This window comes from Myotis nattereri, assembly GCF_964212035.1.
Source record: "Myotis nattereri genome assembly, chromosome: 6".
NCBI classification, from domain to species: domain Eukaryota; kingdom Metazoa; phylum Chordata; class Mammalia; order Chiroptera; family Vespertilionidae; genus Myotis; species Myotis nattereri.
The window spans coordinates 13,746,648-13,761,461 of record NC_138081.1 but is presented as its reverse complement, the minus strand read 5'-3'; the positions used below and the strand labels follow the sequence as shown (position 1 = coordinate 13,761,461).

The following is a 14,814-nucleotide window of genomic DNA, read 5'->3' as shown; positions in this document are numbered from 1 at the left end:
GATTGAACTGAGGAGCCAGCAGGTGGGTTTGCTACTTTCCACTGTGAGGTCAGCAGGAAGGCGAGGCTCCCAGCACTTTCAAATGCTGCACACCCTGGGTCAGGCACTTGGTGGGGGTTCAGCCACCTCCCTCTTCCCCCCCCTCCTCCTGCAGGGCTGATGGATTGGCCCCATTGCTGGGAGCAGGGAGGGTGGGAGGCCCTCCCCAGGGGACCCCTCCCAGGGCAGCCCACGCCCCTGAATGGGAAGCAGGGAACCAAGGTCCTGAGTGAGCTTCCTTGTGGCCAAGGGCTGCTCCTGCCCTTGCCTGGTCCCCACACTGTGCCCCCTCCCTCACCCCAGGCCAGTCTCTGCCTCAGGAGTCTGCCGCTGCCAGCCCAGCTGTCCACACTGGGCATGTGCAGGGCTCTCTGAACTGGTTGTCTGTCTGTTGACTATAAGCAGCCGTGACAATGTTTTCCTGTAGCTCCTCTAATGACAGATTCTTTTCTTTTATTATTTAATTTTTATTTTTCAGTTCCAGTTTGCATTCCGTGTGATTTTGTGTTGCTTTCAGGTGTACAGCATAGAGGGGGAAGTCACATACTTTACAAAGTGGTCCCCCAGCATGTCAGTGCCCCCTGACACCACACCCAGTGACTGCAATATCATTGGCGAGGTGCCCTGTTCGTCACAGGGATGTAAAGTGCTAATTACTTTCTAAATGAGCTTGGTTAGTATGGTCTTCCAGCAAAGGCTTAAGCAGTGATGATAATGGCGGCTGGGGGCTGGGGACACAGAGGGCAGAGACCGCCTTTCTGCCCCTTCCTCCCCTCCTCCCGCACCCATCTCCTCCCCCCTCCCAGGTCTGGTTTGCTCTCCCACCCTTGCCAGGGATCCTCCCTGCACCTCCTCCCCTGAAAATGACTCCCCACCTCCTCCTGCCCCTCCAATCCCCACACACACCCCAATTCCCAGCAGCCTGGGCAGGAGGCCTCTGAGCACTGGGGCCTCCAGAGGGTCCCCTGCCTCCATCACTCACCCTCAGCCCTGCTTTTCTTGGTGGCCAGGAGACAGGTGAGGCGGGGAAGGAAGTGGTGGGACACAGAGTACTAGGCAGGGGGAATGGCTTCTTATTTCACCACCATTTCCTCCGGGGCTTCACCCATTTCCCCACACCTGCCCCAGGGGAGGGAACAGGGGACAAGCTTGGCCCAGGGAGCCCCCAGCCAGGCCCAGAGGCAGAGGGAAGGGGAGGGTCCTGCATAGGCCCAGGCCTCCCTCCTCCCTGAACCCCTCCCACCTGCAGTCTTTGCCTTCCTCAGCTCTTCTTCCCAGACAGGCTGGGCGGCTGCTGACCCCATCAGCTCTGGCACCCTCTCCTCAGGGCGGCTGCTGCCACTCAGGTCAGACAGAGGGCTATGGCCTGGGAGGCCCCGCACCTGCTGCCCCTTGTCCTGCTGCTGCTCCTGGCCTCAGGTGAGGGCGGAGTCGAGCAGAAGAGGAGGAGGGATGGATGCCAGTGAGGTGGCCTGAGGGATGTGGGGAGGAGGGGCGAGGCGAGGGAGGGGGTCGGCAGGGGGACAGTGAGGGTAGCAGGGAGGACTTCCTGAGGAGGGTGCCCCTCTCAGCTCTGAGGCAGGCAGGGGGCTCCCTGACCTGAGGGTTTATTCTCAGGCTCCTGGGAACAGCAGTCACTGCTGCTGAGGAAACTGGAAGGGGAGGAAGTCTCCATAAGGTGCGATGATCCAGACCAGCGAGGTTTTAGAAGGAAAACCTGGTGCAGAGTAACACCAGCAGGAAATTGTACCTCATTAGTCACCAGTCCCAGGCTCAGTCAGGAGCCCAGAGACCCGCGATTTGTCATCAGGAATCACCCCGGACAGGGGTACTTCACTGTCACCGTGACTGCCCTGGCAGAGAAGGACTCGGGCTTGTATTGGTGTGGAATCTATGAATCTTCCCGTATCAACATTCTCAGAGCCATCCGTCTGGCAGTCTCTCGGGGTGAGTCCTTCCCTCTGTGGGTGCTTCTCAGGGTCCCTGAACCACAGGAAGCTGATGCTGGAAAGGACCTAATTAGGTCCCCCATCCCCCGTGGCTGAACCCAGGGCCCCTTCCTGAGGTCGCTGCCGGTTACAGGCAGAACCAGAGCCAGAACTCAGACTGCCGGCTCTGGTGAGTTCTCCCTTCCCCAGCTCACACACTTCTCTGAACACTTGTTGCTTCTCACAGGTCTCCCCGCTGACTCGTACCCATCCCCAAGCTGCCTCAGGCTTGCGCAGGTCTGGCTTATGGGTCCATTCCAGGCACCCCTCCCCCTGACCCTAATCCCACCTTCTCTCCAAGGGCTGTGCTTGAGGCAGGTCACAGGTGATTGTGAGGGCTCAGGGAATTTGGACAGGAAGGGGACAGCCACAGTGAGCAGACGTGGGACTTCGGGGTGAGGCTGGGAGCTGCAGCAGCCGAGAGAGCTCAGAGGGACTGGGTCCTACTCTGTACCCGCCCCTGATACATGAGTGACCATCAGCCTCAGAGTGGGAAGCTTGAGGCTCCTGTTAACCCTGGGCCCCTCCCCCATATGCCTCCTGAAAGCTTCAGAGGTGCAAAGCCCCCCTGCATTTCCCCGTGATGGTCAATGGTTAAACAGTACCTTCGAAGACCCCCGCCTGGCTGCCGAGCCTGCCCAGCTCACTGTTTGGTCAGCTGGGGGCCTGGCACACACACATCAGCTGCTCGGTCATTCTCTGCCCAACCCTGGGCTCATTGTCCACTGCATGTCAGGCACGGGGCGAGGCCCTGAAAGGGGAATGGGAACCCTGAGACATAAATAAAAGGCTATGATGCAGGGTGTGGGTGGCATAATGGAGGCATGTTGGATGGAGGCCCAGAGGAGGGAGGGGGCCAGGTTGCTGGTGAGGCCAGGAGTATGGACTTGCCTGTAGGACTTCCCAGAGGAGGTGACACTACAGGCTGGCGGGCTTGAGGGGGGCTGTAGTTGGGGTCGAGCAGGCGGGCAATGAGGGTATTGGGGTCTATTTCTCTTCTGAAGCCCTCACACAAGCCTCGAATGTTACTGCACAAGTCCCATCACCCATCCACGGAGGAAAGGAGCTGAGCCGGCCGCCTGCCCGGGCCCTTTCGGAGCCGCAGGTGATGGCTATTGTTCTGACTTGCGGATTCGTCCTGAACAAGGGCCTGGTGTTCTCAGTCCTGTTGGTCCTTCTCCGGAAAGCCAGGGCCTCAGGTGAGTGGGGGCCGAGGCCGGGCTTGTGGTTGAAATGAATGAGGGACCCAGATGGTAGCTGCAGACAAGAGCTCAGAGGGGCCATGTCCCAGGGGTTCCCCAGAGTTTGCCCCCTGACTTTGCCCACTTCTTTGCCCAGGAGGCTGGCCCATCCTCGGGAACCCTGTGAATGGCGCTGGGCTGGGCTCACCAGGACAGGGAGACCTGGGGGTGGGAGCGGCCAGCATGGTTTTGGCTGCTCTGCAATCCAGTCTTTTCTTCAGAGGAGGAAGGGAGGCTGAAGCCGGGACTGGCATGGATGGATCACGTGCAAATGCTGTCTGTTTCTCTCACTCCTCAGCCGAGCCAAACCCAGGGGAGCAGCAAAGTCACCCTTCCAGGAGCTGAGGAGCATGCCTTCCTCCCCTAGCAAACATCACATTCTCTCTCTGTTTCCCAAACGAACAAACAAATAAACTGATCTCTCAGGGAAGAAAAAGGCTTCAGAAACTTCTTTTGTGAGGTCTCTGTCCAGCCCAGGGGTGGGCAAACTTTTTGACTTGAGGGCCACAATGGGTTCTTAAACTGGACCGGAGGGCTGGAACAAAAGCATGGATGGAGTGTTTGTGTGGACTAATATAAATTCAAAGTAAACATCATTACATAAAAGGGTACGGTCTTTTTTTTCAATAGTTTTATTCATTTCAAACGTGCTGGATCTGGCTTGGGGGCCGTATTTTGCCCACGGCTGGCCCAGCCCCTTTCTTACTGAGAGAAACGTACTGAGCTGAAAGTGTGGGGAGCTTTGAGGAAGGAGACCCACTGAACTAATCAGAGGCCAAGAAAATGGCAATCTATCTTTTATCTACACTAATAAAAGAGAAACATGGTAATTAGTGTCACTCCACTACCCTTCCCATTGGCTAATCAGCAAGATATGCAAATTAACTGACAGCCAAGATGGCGGCCGGCAGCCAGGCAGCTTGAAACTAACATGAGGCTTGCTTGCCTCAGTGACAGAGGAAACCAACGTTCCCCGTCTGCGACTGCAGGCCTCCGAGCCTGCAGTTTAAGAAACTATGTAACAAATACCGCCGGACTTCAGCCAGTGGGATTGCAATATTGTAAGCAAAGGCCAGAAACCTACTTTCAGCAGTGGAGGCCTAAGAGCTGGAGCCAAGCCTCAAGCTAAAGCTGGCCCAGAATAAAAAAAAAAAGGAAAAAGGAAAAAAGGAGCAGTTGGGAGTTTCAGTCACCCCCAGCCTGAAAACAGCCCTCACCCAGACTGGCCAGGCACCCCAGTGGGGACCCCCACCCTGAAGGGTGTGTGACCAGCTGCAAACAGCCATCATCCCCTCACCTAGGCTGGCCAGGCACCCCAGTGGGGAACCCCACCCTGATCCAGGACACCCTTCAGGGCAAACCAGCTGGCCCGCACCCATGCACCAGGCTTCTATCCTATATAGTAAAAGGGTAATATGCCTCCCAGCACCGGGATCAGTGGAGCCGCGAGGCCTCCCGGCATTGGGATCAGCGTGACAGTGGGCGGCACCCAAACCCCCTGATTGGCCCTGCTCTGTGTGTGACAGGGTGCGGCACCCCAACCACCCCCCCCCAACCCCCCCCCCCCCCCCCCCCCGCACAGGCCCTGCTCTGTGTGTGACGGGGTAGAGCCATAACCTCCCCATCGGCCCTGCCCTGAGTGTGAGAGTGGCGACGCCCCAACCCCCTGATTGGCCCTGCTCTGTGGGTGATAGAGGTCGGTGCCACAACCCCCCCCCCCCCCACCGCCCCCCCTCACGGGCCCTGCTCTGTGTGTGACGGGGTAGAGCCATATCCTCCCCATCAGCCCTGCTCTGTGTGTGACAGTGGTGGTGCCCCAACCCGCTGATCTGCCCTGCTCTGTGTGTGACAGGGGGGAGCTCCCCAACCCCCTGATGGGCCCTGCTCTGTGCATGACAGGGGGCGGCGCCCCAACTCCCCAATCGGCCCTGATCTGAGCCCGACCAGGGGCTGCACCTAGGGATTGGGCCTGCCCTCTACCACCTGGGAGCAGGCCTAAGCCACCAGGTCGTTATCTCCCGAGGGGTCCCAGACTGCGAGAGGGCACAGGCCAGGCTGAGGGACCCCCCTCCCTCCGAGTGCACAAATTTTTGTGCACCGGGCCTCTAGTAAAAAAATAAAAGCATAATATGCTAATTAGACCAGACAGCCTTACAACCTTCTGGAGTCATTCTGGACATCCTTCTGGGTGAAGCCATGGCAGCAGGGGCCGAGGCAGAGGCAGTTAGGGGTGATTAGGCAGGCAGGCAAATGGTTAGGTGCAATCAGACAGGCAGGCAGAGTGGTTAGGGGTGATCAGGCAGGCAGACAGGCAGGCAAGCGGTTAGGAGCCAGCGGTCCCGAATTGTGAGAGAGATGTCCCGGATGGCGAGAGGGTGCTGGCCAGGCTTAACGACTCCCCCTCACCCCCCAACCAGCACCCCGTGCACAAATTTCATGCACCAGGTCTCTAGGCTTTTATAATAATTAAATAAAACAACTGGGACTCAAAGAATCATCCAAATGAACCTGTGCTTGTTCCCTTGCTGCTGTTCAGACACGCTCTGCTGGGGCGTCTCTGGCCCTCCAGTGAAGCCTCTGGTAAACCCACCACTCTCATGGGCATTTTAAATACATTTTATTTTTAAATTAAATTTATTGTGGTGACATTGGTTAATAAAATTATATAGGTTTCATTTTCTGGGTCATTTAAAAAAATTGACTATTTTTTAGAGCAGTTTTAGGTTCCCAGCAAAATTAAAGACACAGTACAGTTCCCATATGTCCCTGTCCCCACAGGTGCGCGGCCTCCCCGCTATCAGCATCCTAGTCCCTGCCCACAGTCACCCATGGACGCACTTCACCGTTCGTCTGGTTTTATGGAATTTATTTTTGTCCACCTCCATCCCCCAGCTGCACTTCCTACTCGAAACCCCATCGGTATCCTCTTAATATAGTTAATGCATATGTCCTTTCACTCCACTTTCCATACATGTATTTACATTCGTGCGGGTCCTTGAAAACACATAGAAGTGATTCATGTGCTTTATTTTATATGAATTGCCCTCTGACCTTCAGGGAATGACTCTCAAAGCCACACTTTTCCATAAAAAAATGTGCACTCCCATGGAAAAGTGTATCATCTGTAGCACATTCTTCCTGGTTCTTTGATTCTGATTCAATGACAACTATTTTATAACCAGAGGCCCAGTGCATGAAATTCATGCACAGGGGGCAAGGGGTCCCTCAGCCCGACCTGCTCCTCTCTCACTCCGGGACCCCATGGGGGATGTCAGGCCTCAACCGGTAGTCAGACATCCCTCTTGCAATCACAGGGATGTTGCATGCACCTGTGATCATACTTTTCATACATATGAAAGGCATCCTGCTTTTCTATGGGCAGCTACATTTTTTAGCCCTTATTATAAAAAGCAGTACATAACATGATCCTTCTGAGGCAGTAGTGCCATTTTCCCCAATCTTATGGGTGGAAAACTGAAGCAGAGAGATGTAAGTAATTGGCTTTGTCACACAGTTATAAGTGTCAGAATCAGGGCTGACCACAAAATGTGCAAGCCAGAGTCCATGGATGTCATCACTGCATCATCCTGTTTCTTCAGTGTTAGAGTAGCCCTGCCAGGTTTTAATTTTTAAATCTAAGAGACAGTTCCCAATATATAGGGTAGAGTCCCTAGGCCTGGTCAGAAATCAGGGCAATCTGTCGGGCGACCGATGAGTGGCGTGATAGGGAGGCCCCCCACTGGCACCCACCGAGGCTGGTGGCCTGGGCTGTCCACTGGCCAGCCCAGCCCCCTGATTGCTGCCGCAGGTCACCTCCCTCTCAGGGGGCAGTGCACTTCATCGCAACCAGTCATTCTGCCGGTTGTTCCACTGTTCGGTTGATCTGCATATTAAGATTTTATTATATAGGATTCTGCAAATCATAGGTAATTGGTAGACATACAAATTCTGTGTTTCTTCCTCTGTTGTGGGAGGGATGAAAACCCCACACTGGTGAGTCTCCCCATGCAATTCATGTCAACATTTCTTTACTGCATATAAGAAGTTTTCATGTGTATTCTTAAGAAGGCTAAATGCTCAGCCATCCAGCTGAGGGGAGCGGGGCGGGGTGGACAGCTGCCCTCTCCCCACCAGGACCCTCTGCTCCTCTCCAGCTTCCCCATGAATGTGGGGAAGAAAGTCACAGAGGCAGTGGGGTCTCAGCGCCCCCCCGGAGGAGGAAAAAGTGACTAAGAGCTGGGGGTCCCAGAGGCAACGGCAGCAGGGTCCTCAGAGCTGTCCAGCCCGGCCCTGCAGCCATGTACCCTCCGACTGACCTCCCATGTGCCCTGGCCAGGCTGCTGGTCCCTCAAGTTCTGGGAGCCAGAGGAGCTGACCCTCTCACCGCAGCCACCAGCTGGCCAGCCCCTCCTGGGACAGGAGTGAGGGGCAGCTGAGAGCCCCCCTCAACAGCAGGACCAGTCTGAGCTCAGACTGGTGTGCAGAGGCTGAAGTCAGGACTGTCTCCCCAATCCTACCTGGCCTCCAGGTCTGAGCTATTGGAGGAAACTGAAGGCCCTTCAGAGTCCCCTGAAAGAGGGGGCACAGCTCAGCGAGTAGGATTGCCACACCCCTCACCCACCTCCCTGGGTGTCCTCCCCTGGGGAGAGAGGAGCCACCGTGACAAAGGGAGACAGATCAGGGCTCCCACAGCCCAGGACTGCCTGGTGAGGGTGGGTGGGGCCAATGGGGTGAATGTAGTTCAGGAGCCGGGTCCAGTAGCCTGCCATGTCTGCCTGCCTCACAGGCTCCTGACTCTGACATGGCCCCTCCTGCAGGGAAGGCCGGACAATCAGGGCTGCATTTGTCCCCTGAAGACGGGTCTGCAGCCTGGACGGACTGGAGAACAGGGGGGTCTAGATGCGGCATCTCTACTCGGCCCTGGAAAGGGACCTCCCAGGTGGGAGAGCAAAGGTCATGGTCAGGAGACCGACACAGCCAGGGCCTCAGTGGGGCCACTCCAAGATGGATATGGGGAGAGAAGGGGGACTGGGGGAATCCTATGGGACCATCGGGAAAAGGCACTTCTTTTCTGTGTCCAGGAGAGGGCGCCAGAGGGGAGACTCAACTTGAACTGGCTGGCCTGGTGCACACACACACGCACACACACACACACTGACATCTGTCCTCCCCACCAGGAAGGTGTGGCTGCCACCTGCTATGCAATTTGCAGGGAATTTAACTCTCCTGGGAAAAATGGGTCCCCAAGACCTCCCCTCCATGGACCCTGGCAGCAGCCAGACTGCCCTGTCTCCTTGGAGGGCAGGCTGTCCCGGGGAGAGCGCTGCACAGGGCTCAGGACCGGGACCAGGGACCAGGGCTGCCACCTGTCCCGTGTGACCTTGCGCAGGTCACTAACCCTCCCGGGCCTCAGGTTTCCTCCCCTGGGAAAGGGGACACTCATTCCTACCTCAAGACTTTTCAGAATAAAAAGAAACAACACAAACTTAAGCGACTGAGCACGTGCGTTGTGGTTGCTGGCCCTCAAGTACTTTCCAAGTTATAATACTGTGTGTCATATTCTATGTTTTCAAAGCCTGCTGGACCCCATTTCTCTGTTTTGTCCTCGATTGTAAAGGGAAAGGGAGGGCAGAGGGGGTCATGGTCCCCAGGTGGTGGGTGCAGGACCCAGGCAGAGGCCAGGGTGTGCCCTAGTGTCAGGCAGGGTGGCCACCGACCCTGCTTGCCCACGATCAGGGCTCCTGGGCCAGGCAGACCCATGCACGCTGCCCATCCATAGAGCCTGTTCCCACACGACCCCGTGGCAAGGAAGGACCCAGCACCTAGAGGAGGTCACACCTGGCCCCGCTCCCCGGCTGCCTGGGTCCTGGTGGCCTCGTCACCCAGTGACTGCAATATTATTGGCGAGGTGCCCGGTTCGTCACAGGGATGTAAAGTACAAATTATTTTCTAAAAGCGCTTGGTTAGTATGGTCTTCCAGTAAAGGCTTAAGGAGTGATGATAGTAGCGGCTGGGAGCTGGGGACACAGAGGGCAGAGACCCCCTTTCTGCCCCCTCATCCCCTCCTCCCGCACCCATCTCCTGCCCCCTCCAGGTCTGCTTTGCTCCCCCATCCTTGCCAGGGACCTGCCCTGCACCTCCTCCCCTGGAAATGACTCCCCACCTCCTCCTGCCCTCCAGTCCCCACAGGACACCCCAATTCCCAGCAGCCTGGGCAGGAGGCCTCTGAGCACTGGGGCCTCCAGAGGGTCCCCTGCCTCCATCACTCACCCTCAGCCCTGCTTTTCTGTTCTTTTCTTTCTTTTTTTTTTGGCGGGGGTGGGGGGGGAGCACAGGCTCAGTGTAGTTTAAGCTGGGTGGAGTGGGATGATCAGACAGCTGGCATGGAACCCTTGGGGGACTGGCAGTCTTGGTGTTATGGGCCTGGGCAGGGGGCAAGGCACGGCTATTTGGCAAGGAGAGGTGAGCGGTGGAATCCCACTGCCCAAGGACGTGCTCTGGGAGGCCAGCTGACATGCATGCAGCACGGGGATCGTTCAGGCAGCTTGAACCATGAGGCTAGGCATCGGCGAAGGTTGAGGGCTCAGGCAGTTTCCAAAGGCTTGTGGTTCACCTCGGAGATGCTGACGCCCGTGAGTCTCTCCACGCTCTCCGGCAGGCAGCACAGGATGTCCAGTACTCTCCCCGTCACTTTGGCCGCTCCCATGGCCCCACGTCCACTCGACACCAGTGTGATCTTTTTGGTCGAGGTCAAGGGTCCACTGATCTCCTCTGCCACCTGGGGCAGCTTCTCCAGCAGCATGTCCAGCTGAGCAGCCTCCTGGTACAGCTGGAACGCTTCTGCCTTCTTGGCCATCTGTTTGGCCTCAGCCTGGGCCCAGGCCCCAAAGGCGAAGGCCTCGGCCTCCCCCCACATCCTCACAGACTCTGCTTCGGCCTCCGCCTGCATGATCTGCTGGGACTCTCAGCCTCCACTAGGCGCTCCAGCTGGTAGCGCTGTGCTTCCGGCTTCCGCACTCGGATCTCCAGCTCCTTCTACTGGCGGGCAATCTCCTGCTCCTGCACTGCCACCTGCTGGGCCCGCTCCACCACCTGCACCTGCACCTGCTGCTCCTCGATCTGCTGCTTCCTTTTGGCCACCTGAAGCTGGTAGGCCAGGTCGGCCTGCGTGCGGCGCGTGTTGACCTCAGTATCATAGGTGGCCTTCTTCAGCTCATAGTCCCTCTGGGCCTTGGCCATCTCGATCTCACCCAGGCACTGAGCAGACACGTTCTCCTGCTTGGCTTTGGCCTCCCGGATCCCAGCATCTCGCTTGGCCTCCGCTTCTCCAATCCGAGCATCTTTTGGACTTGAGCGGTCTGAGCCTTCCCCAAGGAGTGCAAGTAGTCCTGGTCATCATGAATGTCCTTCAGGGTGTAGCTGACCACACTGATGCCCATGTTCACCAGGTCTGAGGAGGCCACTTTGAAAACCTGCTCTGAGAACTTCTGCCGGTCCTTATAGATTTCCTCCAGTCATGTGGGCCATGATGGCCCTCTGGTGGCCCTCCAGCGTCTCCAGGGCATGTGGGTGATCTCAGCCTCCATCTTCCCCAGGAACTTCTGGCAGGCGGCCGCCAGCATCTCTTTGTTCTACCCCTGGATTTTCACCTGGGTGATGCTGGTGACAGAGATGGGGACCCCATGGCGCGTGTAAAACTTCTCACTCTTGACATTTAGGGTCAATGTGTTGAGAGAGATCCTCTGGATCTGCTGGATGCAGGGCAGGACAAAGACATGGCCGCCGGACACCAACGGGGGGGGGGGGGAGGGCGGCTCCGGCAGAAACCGGAGACCACCATGGCCTCCTTGGGGCCACAGGTGAAGAACATGGCTCTGAGGGAGCTGGGAGCCGAGCCACGGCCGCTGCGCACCACCTTCCTGCAAGCCCACCCCATGGCCTTCACCTGCTTGCACCCTCAGCCCTGCTTCTCTGGGTGGCCAGGAGACAGGTGAGGCGGGGAAGGAAGTGGTGGGACACAGAGTACTAGGGAGGGGGAATGGCTTCCTATTTCACCACCATTTCCTCCGGGGCTCTCACCCATTTCCCCACACCTGCCCCAGGGGAGGGAGCAGCGGGCAGGCTTGGCCCAGAGAGCCCCCAGCCAGGCCCAGAGGCAGCAGGACAGGGGCGGGTCCTGCATAGGCCCAGGCCTCCTTTCCTCCCTGCCCCCTCCCCACCTGCAGTCTTTGCCTTCCTCAGCTCTTCTTCCCCACACAGGCTGGGTGGTTGCTGAACCCCGCCAGCTCTGACACCCTCTCCTCAGGGCGGCCGCTGCCACCCCACCTCAGACAGAGGGCCATGGCCTGGGAGGCCCCGCACCTGCTGCCCCTTGTCCTGCTGCTGCTCCTGGCCTCAGGTGAGGGCAGAGGCAAGGGGAAGAGGAGGAGGGATGCTAGTGAGGTGGCCTGAGGGGCGTGGGGAGGAGGTGCGAGGCAGGGCGGGCAGACGGGGGGCACTGAGTGTAGCAGAGTAGACTTCCTGAGGAGGGGGCCCCTCTCAGGTCTGCAGCAGGCTGTGGGGCTCCCTGACCTGGGGGTTTATTCTCAGGCTCCTGGGAACAGCAGTCAGAGCTGCTGCGGAAACTGGAAGGGGAAGAAATCTTCGTAAGGTGCGATTATCCAGGCCAGCGAGTATTGAAGACAAAAACCTGGTGCAGAGAAAGATCAGCAGGAACTTGTACCCCATTAGTCACCAGTCCCAGGACCCTGGCCGAGCCTAGAGACCCGAGATTAGTCATCAGGGATTACCCCCGACAGGGGTACTTCACCGTCACCATGACTGCGCTGGCAGAGAAGGACTCGGGCTTGTATTCATGTGGATTCTATGAATCTCCCCGGGTCGACATTCTCAGAACCATTCATCTGGTGGTCTCTCAGGGTGAGTCCTTCCCTCTGTTTGTGCTTCTTAGGGTCCCTGAACCACAGGAAGCTGATGCTGGAAAGGACCTAATCAGATCCCCCAACCCCTGTGGCTGAACCCCGGGCCCTTCCCTAGGTCGCCTCTGGTTATGGGCAGAACCAGCGCCAGAACTCAGACTGCCGGCTCTGGTGGCTTCCCCCTTCCCCAGCGCACACAATTTTCTGAACACTTGTTGCTTCTCACAGGGCTCCCTGCTGACTCTACAAGTCACCAAGCTGCCTCAGGCTTGGGCAAGCCTGGCTTATGGGTCCATTCCGGGTACCCCTCCCCCTGACCCTAATCCCATCTTCTCTCCAAGGGCTGTGCTTGAGGCGGGTCACAGGTCACTGTGAGGGCTCAGGGAATGGGGCCAAGCAGGGGGCACACACAGTTAGCAGACGTGGGATTCGGGGTGAGGCTGGCAGCTGCAGGGGCTAAGAGCTCAGAGAGCCTAGGTCCCACCCTGCACCGCCCCTGATACTTGAGTGATCTTCAGCCTCAGCGTGGGAAGCTTGAGGCTCCTCCTAACCCTGAGACTCTCCCCCATATGCCTCCTGAAAGCTTCAGAGGTGCAAAGCCCCGCTGCATTTCCCCGTGATGGTCAAGGGTTAAACAGAACCTTCAAGACCCCTGCCTGGCTGCTGAGCCTGCCCCGCTGTTTGATCAGCTGGGGGCCTGGCACACACACATCAGCTGCTCGGTCATTCTCGGCCCAAGCCTGGGCTCATTGCCCACTGCATGTCGGGCACGGGGCTAGGTCCTGGAAGGGAATGGAAGCCTGAGACATATAAATAAAAGGTTATGATGCAGGGTGTGGGTGGCGTAATGGAGGCATGTTGGATGGAGGCCCAGAGGAGGGAGGCGGCCAGGTTGCTGGTGAGGCCAGGAGTATGGACTTGCCTGCAGGACTCGCCAGTGGAGGTGACACTACAGGCCGGCGGGTGTCGGGGGGCAGTTGGCTTCGAGAAGGCGGGCAATGAGGGTATTGGGGTCTATTTCTCTTCTGAAGCCCTCACACAAGCCTCGAATGTTACTGCACAAGTCCCATCACCCATCCATGGAGGAAAGGAGCTGAGCCTGCCGACTGCCCTGGCCCTTTCCGAGCCGCAGGTGATGGCTATTGTTCTGACTTGCGGATTCGTCCTGAACAAGGGCCTGGTGTTCTCAATCCTGTTGGTCCTTCTCCGGAAAGCCAGGGCCTCAGGTGAGTGGGGGCCGAGGCCGGGCTTGGGGTGGAAATGAATGAGGGGACCCAGATGGTAGCTGCAGACAAGAGCTCAGAGGTTCCCCAGAGTTTGCCCCCTGACTTTGCCAACTTCTTTGCCCAGGAGGTTGGCCCAGCCCTGGGATCCTGTGAATGGCACTGGGATGGGCTCACCAGGACAGGAAGACTTGGAGGCGGGAGCGGCCAGCATGGTTTTGGCTGCTCTGCAATCCAGTCTTTTCTTCAGAGGAGGGAGGGAGGCTGAAGCCGGGACTGGCATGGATGGATCACGTGCAAATGCTGTCTGTTTCTCTCACTCCTCAGGGGAGCCAAACCCAGGGGAGCAGCAAAGTCACCCTTCCAGGAGCTGAGGGGCATGCCTTCCTCCCCTAGCAAACATCACATCCTCTCTCTGTTCCCCAAACGAACAAACAAATAAACTGATCTCTCAGGGAAGAAAAAGGCTTCAGTAACTTCTTTTGTGAGGTCTCTGCCCAGCCCAGGGGTGGGCAAACTTTTTGACTCGAAGGCCACAATGGGTTTTTAAACTGGACCGGAGGGCCGGAACAAAAGCATGGATGGAGTGTTTGTGTGAACTAATATAAATTCAAAGTAAACATCATTACATAAAAGGGTACGGTCTTTTTTTTCAATAGTTTTATTCATTTCAAACGGGCCGGATCTGGCTTGTGGGCCGTAGTTTGCCCACGGCTGGCCCAGCCCCTTTCTTACTGAGAGAAACGTACTGAGCTGAAAGTGTGGGGAGCTTAGAGGAAGGAGACCCACTGAACTAATCAGAGGCCAAGAAAATGGCAAACTGTCTTTTATAAAAAAATAAAAGCATAATATGCTAATTAGACCGGACAGCCTTACAACCTTGTGGACGTCATTTGGACATCCTTCTGGATGAAGCCATGGCAGCAGGGTCCGAGGCAGAGGCAATTAGGGGTGATCAGTCAGGCAGGCAAGTGGTTAGGTGCAATCAGACAGGCAGGCAGAGTGGTTAGGGGGAATCAGGCAGACAAGCGGTTAGGAGCCAGCGGTCCTGATTGTGAGAGAGAGGTCCCAGATTGCGAGAGGGTACAGGCCAGGCCGATTGACTCCCCCCCAACCCCCCCCCCCCGCCTCCACCACAACCCCGTGCACGAATTTCATGCACGGGTCTCTAGGCTTTTATATAAATTAAATAAAACAACTGGGACACAACGAGTCATCCAAATGAACCTAGTGCTTGTTCCCTTGCTGCTGTTCAGACCCGCTCTGCTGGGGCGTGTCTGGCCCTCCAGTGAAGCCTCTGGCAAACCCACCACTCTCCTGGTCATTTTAAATACATTTTATTTTTAAATTGAATTTATTGTGGTGACTTTGGTAAATAAAATTATATAGGTTTCATTTTCTGGGT

General features: G+C 57.0%; 2 protein-coding genes and 1 pseudogene across 3 annotated transcripts; 2 read left to right on the top strand and 1 right to left on the bottom strand.

Moving 5' to 3' along the window:
* Window positions 1-1,315: 1,315 nt before the first annotated feature.
* On the top strand, window positions 1,316-3,870 carry LOC308521773 (natural cytotoxicity triggering receptor 2-like). Its single transcript, XM_081094879.1, has 4 exons — window positions 1,316-1,458; window positions 1,657-1,986; window positions 3,032-3,226; window positions 3,567-3,870. The coding sequence occupies exons 1-4, from the start codon at window positions 1,401-1,403 to the stop codon at window positions 3,611-3,613; spliced, it is 630 nt and encodes a 209-aa protein (XP_080951005.1). The 5' UTR covers window positions 1,316-1,400; the 3' UTR covers window positions 3,614-3,870.
* A 5,981-nt stretch (window positions 3,871-9,851) lies between these two features.
* On the bottom strand, window positions 9,852-11,138 carry LOC308521712 (flotillin-1-like; annotated as a pseudogene). The gene has a single exon. The product of its transcript is annotated as a flotillin-1-like (transcript).
* A 389-nt stretch (window positions 11,139-11,527) lies between these two features.
* LOC308521689 (natural cytotoxicity triggering receptor 2-like) lies at window positions 11,528-13,866 on the top strand. Its single transcript, XM_081094767.1, has 4 exons — window positions 11,528-11,666; window positions 11,858-12,187; window positions 13,218-13,412; window positions 13,737-13,866. The coding sequence occupies exons 1-4, from the start codon at window positions 11,609-11,611 to the stop codon at window positions 13,781-13,783; spliced, it is 630 nt and encodes a 209-aa protein (XP_080950893.1). The 5' UTR covers window positions 11,528-11,608; the 3' UTR covers window positions 13,784-13,866.
* Window positions 13,867-14,814: the final 948 nt, after the last annotated feature.